Source organism: Neopelma chrysocephalum, unplaced genomic scaffold (genome assembly GCF_003984885.1).
Source record: "Neopelma chrysocephalum unplaced genomic scaffold, ASM398488v2 Primary Assembly neopelma1_66, whole genome shotgun sequence".
In the NCBI taxonomy this organism is placed as follows: domain Eukaryota; kingdom Metazoa; phylum Chordata; class Aves; order Passeriformes; family Pipridae; genus Neopelma; species Neopelma chrysocephalum.
The window spans coordinates 4,457,311-4,470,585 of record NW_020897725.1 but is presented as its reverse complement, the minus strand read 5'-3'; the positions used below and the strand labels follow the sequence as shown (position 1 = coordinate 4,470,585).

Below are 13,275 nucleotides of genomic sequence, written 5' to 3'. Positions count from 1 at the left end.
TTAGCTAATATAAGATAATACAATGATGAAAATAAGTATCTATTTAAAGGAGAGAATGTTCTTGGCAATTATCCTTTTTGATTATGGGAAATGTGTATTTTTCTACAGCCAAACTAAACTTGCAGTGGTCATGTTAATATGATTTCCCTTCCCCCCTACTTATTCAGATTGCAAATTCCATGGTAAGTACGTGGACAGGACCACCAGCCATGAAGTCACTCTTTACCCGAATGTTTTGTTGTAAGACTTGTCCAAACATTGTGAAGACCAACAACTTCATGAACTTTCAAAGCTACTTTCTGCAAAAGGTAAAATTTATTTTTCTCAGCAAATGTTTTAAAAAAAATGTCAAAATAGGAAAATGTTCCTACAGTTGACAGTTGCACGAACCTGGATAGCACAATTCTGCTTTACCCCTTCATAAAAATCCAAAGTAACTAATTCTTTTTCATATGGCTTCTGTTTGTTCCATCTTAGCAAAAAAAACAATTAAAAAATTTTTAGCAATTTTTTTCTGAGTAGCTCAAGTTAAATTAACAGTTTCTTCAGAAGAATGGAGTGCATAAAATAATTATTTGCAATTATTTGTGAGCTCATTCTTAAATAGCACTGTAAGGAAACTACTAGTTTTATCTTTTACGTGAATTCAGCAACTGCCTTTTTTCTTTAATAGCAATTATAATCTCATAAATCTTAAATTGGTGGGCTTTTTAGTCTAAGAGAACTTCATAATCCTTCTTGCCCTCTTCTTTCTGTTGTCAACATCATGTATTGCTGCAGCTTATTTTGGTGTTAGCACAGGTTTTTTTACTGGAAGCTATAATTTTTGGTTGAACCGTGGATAACAAAATTAATTACAATGGTTTTTTCTTAAGATTCACTTTATAATTATTGCATGATTGAGTTCTTATTTCATAGATTTCATATCACTGATTATAGAGAAAACTCAAATTTTGTTTTTTGACTCTGTCCAAAATTGGTTTATCCTTCTCCCCACATCTCTTTCTTGGACCTTCTCTTAAATTTTTCTGTCTTTTTTGTCACTGCTCATTCTTTACCACTAAATCTTACACTCTTGTCCCTTTTTAATCTCATGTCCCAAGTTTGTAGATCTAGAGTAAGATTCCTAAATTTGTGTTGAGTGGAGCCTAGAGATCTGCTTAGCTCATTCTAAAATAAATACCTGATAAGAGTAATACCTGTCTGGCTAATAATTCTTGAGGCTTCACTGACCCTGTTGGTTCTATACGTCTCAATGGTACTGGAAACTTAGACATTATGTTCACATGAAAACACCCAAATTCAGTGTCTGTTTCAGAATTAATTCCATCATCATTTTCTGTCTTTCATTGGTTTCATTACCTTTTTAATAGTGTCTTGACTTGAGAGTCTGTTCTTGGATATACATTTTTCTTATTGTGACTAATTATTGAGCAATAACTACATAGCTTATTTGATCTGAAAATCAGATAGCATGTGGTAAGTCTTTCAGAAGTTATTTAAGTACAGCTTTTCAGAGATTTGCTCTTATAAATTTGTTAATTGCTGATTTTCAGGATGTACTTTTTTTCAGGGTGTACCTGTCATTTCACTAATGTAAGAATGATGCTAGTATTAATTTCATTACACAGACTATGCCTGTTGCCATGGCCCTTCTGAGGGATGTTCACAATCTCTGTCCTAAGGAGGTTTTAATGTTTATTTTGGATTTGATCAAGTATAACGATAACAGGAAGAATAAGGTAAAGAATGTGTTTATTGTAATCTATTACTTTTTTTTGCTGTTGTTGAAAAAAGTCTTAGTTAATGCACTGCATGATGTTTTATGCCACAACTGTAAATATGTGGTTAGGAGGGTTGATGGAAAGGTGATATGCTAAACTAAACAGTAAATGTTACAGAATGTTCTCTAGCTGATATTTCCGTGAAGGCATTTTTTGGATGTTTCAAAGCTTTTTGTGCTTGTTGACTTTCTAAGGACCTGCCTGTCTCCATTTGCACACATACTTTTCTTGCTTTACTCTCTTTCGTTCAAAAGACCCATGTGTTTTGAGAAAATGTGCATGAGGCTAACACATAGCACTAGTTTGTTGATGGTTTTTTTCACCTTGAGAGGAGTATTTGAAAGAGCAAGAAAAGGAAATAATCTTTTTTAACAATATACAAGACTGTGGGATTCTGGGTTCTGAATGTCAGCTCTAGCTCACAGAACTGGATTGTCTTCATCTAGTTAAATAACAGGTGAAACCTGTTCCATCACTAAACCGAAGCATCTGAGTTTGAAATGTTATCATCCAAAGTTCCTTCTCACAGACCACTTCTGAAGGATGATTATATGACCTTTAATATCCTGAGACTATAAAAAATTCCATCTCCCTAGCTAGTGGAATTGGACAATTATTAGGAGCCTAACATAATCTTCCCAATGATGTATCCAAATTTGAGTGGAACCAATCTGATGTGTCCTAAGCCTCACTTTTTCTTGTGTGTAGAAACACATACTGTAACAAAACATTTGTTGATTATTACTGAAATAAGAGGATGATGGAGGGTGGAAAGGTAGAGTTAAACACATGGATGCAAGCATCAGTAGTCACAGAAAGTGGTAAATTGTGCTAACGTCTCTCCAGCATTAAAGGAGCAGTCGGGCTGTACTGATGTTGCATTTGTTTAGAATAAAGTAACTAATATTCAAATACAGTACTTCTTTCTGCTTTTTAAAAATTTTATGTTTACACTTTTTGCTGCTAACTAACACAACCAACACATGCAAAAGCCAGGATAATGGAAAGGGTCAAACTATGAGCCCACATAAGAGGAGCAAATGAAGAAGCAAGATTTTCCCAGCTAAGCAACAGTGAACTCATTAGTTCACTTCAGAATCTTATGAATTTGCCGGTTGGGTAAATTATGATTTTCTGAGGTGCTAAGCACCCATTAACCTTTGTACTAAATACAGAAATAGATGGGTAGGTTTAGATGCTCATGTTTGAAATAGAATCATAGAATCAGCTGGGTTGGAAGGGACCTCCGAGATCATCAAGTCCAAGCCTTGATCCACTACCGCTGCGGTTACTAGACCATGGCGCTAAGCGCCACATCCAGTCTCTTTTTAAAAATCTCCAGGGATGGAGAATCCACCACTTCCCTGGGCAGCCCATTCCAATGTCTGATCACCCTCTCTGTAAAGAATTTCTTCCTAATATCTAACCTAAACCTCCCCTGGCACAACTTGAGACCATCCCCTCTTGTCTTGCTGATAGTTGACTGGGAAAAGAGACCAACCCCCACCTGGCTGCAACCTCCTTTCAGGTAGTTGTAGAGAGTGATGAGGTCTCCCCTGAGCCTCCTCTTCTCCAGCCTGAACAACCCCAGCTCCCTCAGCCTCTCCTCATAGGATTTGTGCTTGAGTCCCTTCACCAGCCTAGTTGCCCTCCTCTGGACCTGCTCCAGCACCTCAATGTCCTTCCTGAACTGAGGGGCCCAGAACTGGACACAGTATTCGAGGTGTGGCCTCACCAGCGCTGAGTACAGGGGAAGAATCACTTCCCTGGTCCTGCTGGCCACACTGTTCCTGATCCAGGCCAGGATGCCATTGGCCTTCTTGGCCACCTGGGCACACTGCTGGCTCGTGATCAGCTTCCTGTCAATCCAAACTCACAGGTCTCTTTCTGCCTGGCTGCTCTCCAGCCACTCTGTGTCCAGCCTGTAGCGCTGCAGGGGGCTGTTGTGGCCAAAGTGGAGGACCTGGCACTTGCCTTGTTGAACCTCATCTCATTGGAATCAGCCCAACTCTCCAGCCTGTCCAGGTCCCTCTGCAGAGCCCTCCTGCCTTCCAGCTGATCGACACTCCCCCCCAATTTAGTGTCATCTGCAAATTTGCTGATGGTGGACTCAATGCCCTCATCTAAATCATCAGTAAAGATATTAAACAGAACTGGGCCCAACACTGATCCCTGGGGGACACCACTAGTGACCGGCTGCCAACTGGATGCAGCACCGTTCACCACCACTCTCTGGGCCCGGCCATCCAGCCAGTTCCTAACCCAGCACGGAGTCCCCCTGTCTAAGCCGTGGGCTGCAGCTTTTTCAGGAGTATGCTGTGGGAGACATTGTCTAAGGCCTTGCTGAAGTCCAGGTAGACCACATCCACAGCCTTCCCCTCATCCACCAGGCGGGTCACCTGATCATAAGAGGAGATCAGGTTGGTCAGACAGGACCTGCCCTTCCTAAACCTGTGCTGGCTGGGTTTGATCCCTTGTCCATCCTGTAGGTGCCGTGTGATTGCACTTAGGATGATCTGCTCCATAACCTTGCCAGGCACTGAGGTCAGGCTGACGGGCCTGTAGTTTCCTGGGTCCTCCTTACAGCCCTTTTTGTGGATTGGCATGACATTTGCCAACTTCAAATCATCTGGGACCTCCCCAGTGAGCCGGGACTGTTGGTAGATGATGGAGAGAGGCTTGGCGAGCTCTTCCGCCAGCTCCTTCATCACCCTTGGGTGGATCCCATCTGGTCCCATAGACTTGTGGGGATCCAAGAAGTTCAGTAGGTCACTAACTGTTTCCTTCTGGATTACAGGGGGGCTGTTCAGATTCTTGTCTCTTTCTACAAGCTCCAGAAGCCAGCTGTCCTCAGGACAATCTGTCTTACTGTTGAATAATGGCTTTTATTTTGCCTGTCTGGAAGATTTTCAATTCCTGATCTTTCCATTTTTATAAAACAATATATTAACATTAATATGCTTTTATTACGGAGTGAAGATTAATGATTGCTAGTATGTCTGCTTGCTCAATCACTCTGAAATCCATTTTCAGAACTAATTCATTCCTGTTTTGCTTTCTTGTGCAGTTTCTCACATGGGTTTTGCTTTAAGATCTCGTTCTAGAACAGGGCTTAAGCATTTCTTAGCTTTGAAAGAATATATATTGTTATGTTTGCATGTGTTAAGTGTTGTTTTTATCTAGTTTTCAGACAACTACTACCGTGCTGAGCTCATTGATGCCCTAGCCAACTCTGTGACTCCTGCAGTCAGTGTGAACAATGAAGTTCGAACACTGGATAACTTAAATCCTGATGTACGACTTATTCTTGAGGAAATTACTCGTTTCCTAAATATGGAAAAGCTTCTTCCCAGTTACAGGCATACCATTACAGTCAGGTATGGTTTAATGATGCTACTTTTCTTCTGTTTTATATACCCTTCTGTAGTTAGCTTCTGAGATTTTAGCTTGTATGTCTTAATTTTAAACGTCAAATTCCTTCCAATTTTCAAAAGCTGGTAGTGCAAATTTGTCTCTATTGCTTTACTTTTCAACATTCTTTTCTGTCAGTGTAACCTTTTAGTAGCAGTCATAAGTTGATCATGCCTGGGACTCTTTAAGAAGATCATTTATGAAAGTTTTGCAAAGTGTAGCCATGTAACAATAACTGTAGAGCACACAACATCATCTGAGCTGTGTTTTCTCTGAGTTAATGCAGCTCTACTGAAGCTAAACAATGGATTTGACATGGTGGAGAATTTTATTTGTGTGAGATAATGAGAACTGTGTGTTAATGCTTTGAAAGTAGTTGTAACATGTTAACGAGGATAACATAGTTCTAGAAAAATTGCAGTACTTGATTTTGAGAAAGTAGATTTATTTTTCTGGGCTGGTATTCCATAAACCTGATGTAAATTTTCTCTTTCTACCATGTTTAGCTGTTTAAAAGCTATCCGAGTGCTTCAGAAGAATGGTCACGTCCCAAGTGACCCTGCTCTCTTCAAGTCGTATGCAGAATACGGGCACTTCGTCGATGTCCGAATAGCAGCATTGGAGGCTGTTGTTGATTACACAAAAGGTACTTTCTTCCAAGTATTTTGACACTTTGTAACAATTCTCGAACAAATGTAATGCTTACCTCATTAATATCAGGTCTAAATAGTGTCCACCAGAAGACCTTGTGCGATGACAGGTATATTGATAAAAAGCCGAGGTTTCTGTTAATGCTTTGTCCTAGCAAATACAAGTTTTATGAAGATGTGCTGAGCATTGTTTCTCAGTGTTTTACAAATTGAATCAGATACCTAAGTTTTGAAATAATGAGTGGATGGCACAATGAGTCATGGTAAGAGGATTTGGTAATTTCTTTTTAAAACTTCATTTTCAGTGACTTTGATTCAATTGATTTCAGCCATAACGGCTAGTCAAAGTTCTTGGTTTTGCTTTACCTTCTTGCTAATATCGTTATTTTGCTTTTTGCATGCATCTTACGGTTATAAATTTTAGAAACTTAGATTATTATAGTGATTTTCTGGCTAATTCTGCTATGCCATTCCTTACACATAGCTTATGTTTGTGAGATGTTTACATTCTTTTAATATTGCCTTTATCTTGGTTGACTGCTGCAGGTCCATGAAACAAAATGCTGGGTAGTTTCTTAAATGCTCTTTGAAGTTGAAACCCAATCCTGACAGATTTTTTAGAGGCAGTTAAAAATTATAACTTCAATTATTTGCATTTCATAAAGTTAATTTAGTATTATATTGTCCTTTCCATTTATTTGGGTTAGTCTTTCTCTGTTCAGCAGATTTGTAACACTTCTTGTGTTTGAAGGTTTATCTCTGTCAAAGTGGCCAAATCCTTCAATTCTTCCTCTGAGAGTAGACTGATGAATTTAGATTTCTAATTATTCTGTGTCAGATTTTATGGTTTTGTTTTCCGGGTAATGGAGAGTTGCCTTTGCTTGTTGCATGAATAATTGTTTTCTCCTTTTATTTAAGGACTCTATTACTTTGACATTACTCCTGTCATTCTATCCAAAGACTTCTCAAATTAGACAGGCAATGGGAGGTTTTAAGGCAATTGGAATCTTTGAGTGAACACATCTGGTGGAATTCAGGAGAGCACTTAGAGACTGAAACCAGGCTGTTATACAGAAAAGCTGATAACTTCAAGGGAGGTTGTGCACTGAGCATCTCTCTCAGGCTCTGCCTTGTAATCGAGACAGATTACAAGACAGATCCAATGCCTAGTGGACACCAGACATTCTGTATCCATTACCCACTGCACATACACTGTTTGGTGACCCTGTGAGTGATACACAGCTAGAATTCAGAACTATGCTGGTGCTATGCATCTCTCTCTCTGTTAGACTACTTGCTTTATTCTTCCCTTCATACAGCGTTAGTGGAAAGATTGCTGGAGAAGGAAAAGCTTACTCATCAGCTCTCTTCCTTTAGAGTAGTCTCCTCACTAATTCATCCCACCCTTTGGAAAGACAAACTGATAGAAATAATGTTTTCTCATTAAATTCTTGACCTTTTTTGGATCGTGTTTATATTTAATAACTGGCTTGGGTAAGAAGTGTACTACAAAGTAATACAGTACGTCTTTAAAACAGCTCATCAAATGGGGTGGTGTATAGGCAAGATAATAGGGTAAGATGTTTGAAATATTCTACAGAAAGCTAAAACTTGGTAAAAAGTAGTAGAAAGATTACCTAAGGAAATCAGTGATTGAGCTGAACTGAGCTCACTGTGAGAGCTGAAAATGATAGACTAGAATACTTCTGTACCTGACTGCCCTGCCCCTTGCCAATAGCCTTTTCTCTGATGCAGAGGTAGCAGATGCAGATATCTATCTGCTATGAAGTCACTACAATTTACAACACAACCTGCTATCTAGCTGGTCATCATTGTCATTTCTCAAATACAACCTTCCAGCACAGTAGCCATAGAGAAATTAGCAGTACTCGTCTTGCAGAGCCCTAAACCTGGCTTTGGAGGGAGAAATGATTAGCCATCTATTGCCAAGAGATGTGATTCTCATTGTTCCAGGCTACCTGGTTCCCAGTTCATACTAAATACAAACCAGCAGTTATTAAATGCCTGTTGCTTGTGCCAAAGCTTGCTTTTAACAGTTCTTGTAAAGGAAGATGACAAATTTTGTAATTTCCATAAAAAGGAAAGTCTGTATTTTCTGGGTGGAACTCTCAGGGTAGGAATAGCACTGCCTTTTTTAAGTTACTTGAAAAGAAATAATTTCTCCATGGAACTGAATAAGTTGTTTTCTTTGCTGTTAATAGTGAGGGTTTTTTGAGACATGGTAACTTTGTAAAGTGCTTGAGGCAGCATATAAGGGCTTGGACAGTTGATCTAAACTGGCTTGAAGTGAACAGGGTTTATTAACTTTTTAAAATTAGCTTCTGAGAGTTATATGACTAATAGCAGTTATTTGTATAGAACAAAGCAATTGCATATTTAAAAGAGATAACAACAAACTATTCTAAATAATTATCCATTATCAAATCTCATGAATGTTAAAGTTTAGCATCTCAGAGATGTTCTGCTGTAATTGAGAACTGATACACCATCTCTTGTAATTGAAAAAAAAAATTCAAGAGGATTTTTATTTCAGAAAGCAATCCCTTGTTTCTATGTTTACCAGAAGTATGAAAACCTACACATCTTTCTTTTCCCACAGTCTTCTTCTAGACAGACTGTCAAGCTACAGACAGGATGAGTGGTCAGTGCAATGGGGAGGAAATCAGGTCATGGGCCACACTCAGAGGATGGTGATCAGTGGTTTTTACTGAGGCTGGCAGCCTGTCACAAGTGCCTCAGGGAACATCTTCAGAATTTATGTGGACAGCAACATTCAAAGCAACTTCACCGAGTTTGTTGATGATACCAAAGTGGGCGGTGAAGAGGACATGTCAGAAGGGAGAGACATCTTACAGAGAGATGTGGACAGGCTGGAAGAGAGGGCGAGCAGGAACTGTATGGAGTTAACAAGTGCAAGGTCCTGCACCTGGCACAACATAACAAAAAGCCCAGAACAGGCCAGGATCTGTGTGCCTGGGGAGCAGCATCGCCAAAAGGGACCTGGGGGTCCTGGTGGACAACAAGCTGACCATGAGTCAGCAGTGTGCTGCTGCAGCAAAGCAGATCCTGGGCTGCATCTGCAGGGGCGGTACTAACAGAGACAGAGATGTGAACATCCCACTCTAATGCTCACTCTGTACTTGAGTAGTGTGTATAGTTGTGTCCCCCACAATTCAAGAAGGATGTGTACAGGCTGAGGACTGTCCATAGAGGGGCCATGAAGGTGGATCAGAGGGCTGGAGAACGTGCTCTGTGAAGGAAGACTGAAGGAGTTGGGTCTTTTCTTCCTGGAGAAGGCTCAGGGGGACTTCATCACAATACTCCAGTACTTAAAGGGCAGCTACAAAGTGGCTAGAGTGTCTCTCTCTCCTCCACGTGGAAAGGAGAAGGATTAACAAGTACAAGTTGCACCAAAAGGGGTTTCATCTTGATATAAGAAAAAACTTTTTACAGTGACAACAATCAGTCAGGGGCACAACCTCCCCGGGATGTAGTGGAGTCCCAATCACTGGAGGTTTTCAAGATGCAGTTGGCCAGAGTGCTAGATAATCTCATCTAGGCTCCCTTTCCCATGAAAGGTTTGAGCAGATGATCTTTTGAGGTCTCTTCCAAACCAGGCTGGTGTATGGCTCTCCGGGCTAATAAGATTTTTTCTGCCCAAGGTCAGGTTTAATTTGTCATTGCTCTCCAAATCGTTTCGTAGCTCCTGTATAAATTTGAAGAGCAGGTTAAATGCATTAGTAGCAAAGCTTTGGAAGCCTAGCAGCCTTAGTTTACACTGTAAGGCAAATAGCAGGGAAGACTGACTTTATTTCAAGTAGAAACAAGTATAAAATAGAGAAGAAGAAATTTTATTCTTTAATCACAAAAGTATGGTGTTTCCTGGTTTTGTTATGCAGTACTGTAAGCCTAAAGGATTCATCTCCCAGATTTCTCATTTTCTGATCAAAAAAACATTCTAAAATCCCTTATGTTATCAAAGTAATTGCAAGTTGCTAATGATTGTGACCTAGTGTTTGCCATGTTGCAATTCTTTGCTGCGTAGTAATACAATATTGTTTTTGTTACATGCAAAACAACTTTTGCATGCAGTGTTCTAGCTGCCTTCTGTCCCAAGCCAGGAAAAGCAACTGTGCCTGGAGCTGCTTTTTTAAGGGATTAATCCCTTAAAATGCCTTCTAGGCATAGCTTTTCAGAGATTTCTCTAATGTTTAAAGCAAATCTGAGGTTGTAGTTCTGGTCTGTATGGCTACGAATTTGCCCTGGCATCATCCAGAACTGTGTAGCCATGCTCTAAAGGGTGCATGGTCTGAGCTAATACTTCCTGCCTCTAAACAGGGCTTATTGGTGCCTCACCAGTGTAACCAGTTTTGTTTTGGTTGGATTGTAGGAAGAGCAGTGCTGACTTGCAAATGGCTTGCACAAGACTCTTCAGCCAGCTTCTAAGCAATATTACAATGGAGTTGCCTTCTCCCAGCCCGGGAAAAGATCTTATGTTCTAGTTGTCCAGAGTATTTTTAAAACTTGTAATAGAACAGTGCTGATTCTTATGTTATACATAAATGCTTCTTGTGTTAAAAGCAACTTACCCTAGTGAAATAACAAGAGAATAATAGGTGTTAGAATTGATTGGACTAAAGAAGTTACATTTAAAAATCGTTAACTGAAAACTGACTGAAATCAGAGTGGAAAGTTGAACTGAGGTATTTAGAACTAAAAATACAGTAGACTAGGGGAAGAAAGAAATACATTGTTAGGACCACAAAATGGAAAGCAACAGAAATGTTTTTGGACTTGTCTATACAGTAATGCACCCTCTTCATTGTTTTGAAGAAATGAGAAGAGAATACTGTTGTAAAAATCTTACATTTATGCACCTGAGAAAAAGATATGAAAATTCTTTCATTTTTTTGTGTGATCAGTGATGATGATATCGTACGTTGTTTCCTATTTTACAATGTTACTCTGATAATCAAAGGAATATTGTAATGTAACTTACATTTTAAACTAACAGGCTGACTTTGTTTCCAGTGGTGTCAAGCAGCAATTTTCTAGAAGCATCTGCTGATAGGTTTCAAAATCCATTTTAGTTGCAAGGTATACTGATTTAAAAAACTAATGAAGGCTAGTGAGGAGAGTATGATAGTAGTTCTGTATAAGCCCTGTAGTATACCTCTTTCTATCCTATTTAAGGGTAATAATCTTTCACAGATTTCTGTGTATGAGAATTGTATATTCCCTATTCCCTACAGAAAAAAATTATACTTCTGATTGTTCAAAGGATATTTGAATGTGTTCATTTTAGGAAACACATAATGTCAAGATGATCCTTTACTCTGATCTTCCCAATCGGTGCTTACACAAATGGTCAACTTGGTTGTTATTGAACAATTAAGGCATGTAGGAATTTCATAAATGTTTCTATTTCAGTGTAGAGTAAACCCCTTTTTACTTTGAATTTGCACTATAATAAATGAAATTCTTCTTTTGTTGCAATGATTCGAGCTGTTTGTGTGCTAACTCAGGAACTCGTGATTGTCTTGATCAAAATCCTTCTAGTTTATATATATTTATAGGCATTTTATTTTATTTTGTTTTGCAGTTGATAGGAGCTATGAAGAATTACAGTGGCTGCTTACTATGGTTCAGAATGATCCTGTACCCTACATAAGGTTAGTGAGTTAATAAACAGCCAGTATTTTTACTAATGCTGAAACTACTAAATAAATTCTTGGCCTGGAATCAGTAGAATAGATCAGATGCTTAACTGCTTAAAACTTCTTCACAAAACTGTTTTTCCTTCTTGGTGTTCTACGTTAGTTGAAATGTGTTTTGATGTTTCAAGAGTTCATATCTCAAAAATTAGTATACTCTGTTCTTACTCTGCATTATGTTATTTTTGTTTTTTATGTACTAACCTGAAGGCAGAACTCTGAACTTAGATGTTATTTCATCATCATAAATGAAGTGTATAAATCTGGTGTTGCATATGGCAAAAAGGTCTTTGTGATATTTAGAAAGGACAGAGGTTGAGACATAGTGCACAGAATATTTGGACAGCAAGGGGTGTAAAGCAATTGTTAGACTGTAGATGGGGTGAAAGGATCATGTGAAAATATGGTGTAATTTCTGGTATTGCCCGTTTCAACTTTGGTTTCACACAAGTGACTGGATATTTTAGCATGTTTGTTATAAACCTGTGAATGCCAAGGTTCATAATAATTGTTTTCCCCCAACACTTTCTTCTTATGACCACCATTAAAATACTGAGTTTCAAAGATAAATAATATTACTTTCACTATGTTTCTGTAGGTGATTTCTTATGAAGATCATAGCTGCAAGATTGTTCTCTGTTTTATTTCTGTCATTCTTGTTAATGAAAGTAAATACAGTTAGACTCACTAGAGGAGGTTTAGCTTCAGTCTAGGAAGGAGATTGAATTTAATTTGTATCCTTTTAAAGAAGAGTTTAAATTTTCAATTGAGTGCAATATGTTAGCCTCTTCTAAAAGAAAAGGAAAAAAAAGTATCTGCAAGGGTCTTCTTGTTCCAAATGTGTAAGACAGCAGGGGGGAAGCTGGCTATGCAGAGAAAAATCATTAAAATAATAAGTAATGGAACAAAGAATTATTTGTTAAATGTTTTCAAGGCCAAATTTTGAAGAAAGAAAGTGGAGAAAAATGTATCTACTTTCAGCACAGTGTGTAAATATTGTAAGCAAACATGGTAAGTGAAGAATCATTATACACCAGTGTAACTTGAGAGGTGGCAGTGTTTCTTTCCAGGAAGACGTGCTACTCAATGGTTTTGGTCCTGCCATTTTGCATCAGTCATAAACATTTACAGTTATTTAAAAATTCTTTGGTGTCAGTATGTAAGGAGTTTATTTGCCAGTGTTGCTTCTTCTTTGTAATTACCAAGTCAGTGTGCAAAAAAAGATCATTACTAAACAGAAGAGCGTATGGTAGTCTACAACTGTTAACAGTTGTGTCTAATAACATCCTGCTGCTTTGGACCTTACTTTTTAAAGTTATATTGCTGATGGTAAATCTGTGTCAGTGCATATTGTGGATGGAAGGAAGAGCTGAATGCATAAAACATTGATTAAAAATTTGGAAGAAATCCTGTAGTTGAATAAGTTTGTAAGAATATTTCAAACTGAACAGACTTGGTATTCGTAGTGTATTTCTTTTGGCTTTAATAAAAATTGTTTTTTCTATTTCTTTCAGGCATAAGATTTTGGATATGCTGACTAAGAATCCGCCTTTTACCAAGAACATGGAGTCCCCTTTATGTAATGAAGCTTTGGTAGATCAGCTTTGGAAACTGATGAATTCAGGTTGGGGTTCTTTGGTTGTTTTGTTGTGTTGGGTTTTTATTGTAAGGTCTTTTGAAATAAGTGTTAAAGAC

The 13,275-nt window shown here is 38.4% G+C and overlaps 1 protein-coding gene across 2 annotated transcripts in view; it reads left to right on the top strand.

The window, feature by feature from the left end:
- TAF2 (TATA-box binding protein associated factor 2) overlaps positions 1 to 13,275 on the top strand; it is an 84,852-nt gene that overhangs the window by 53,955 nt on the left and 17,622 nt on the right. For both annotated transcript variants that reach the window (XM_027684342.1, XM_027684341.1), the window contains 6 exons: positions 168 to 308; positions 1,632 to 1,742; positions 4,968 to 5,161; positions 5,702 to 5,841; positions 11,469 to 11,538; positions 13,095 to 13,204. In XM_027684342.1, the coding sequence (XP_027540143.1) occupies positions 168 to 308; positions 1,632 to 1,742; positions 4,968 to 5,161; positions 5,702 to 5,841; positions 11,469 to 11,538; positions 13,095 to 13,204 (766 nt within the window). The remainder of the gene's footprint in view (positions 1 to 167; positions 309 to 1,631; positions 1,743 to 4,967; positions 5,162 to 5,701; positions 5,842 to 11,468; positions 11,539 to 13,094; positions 13,205 to 13,275) is intronic.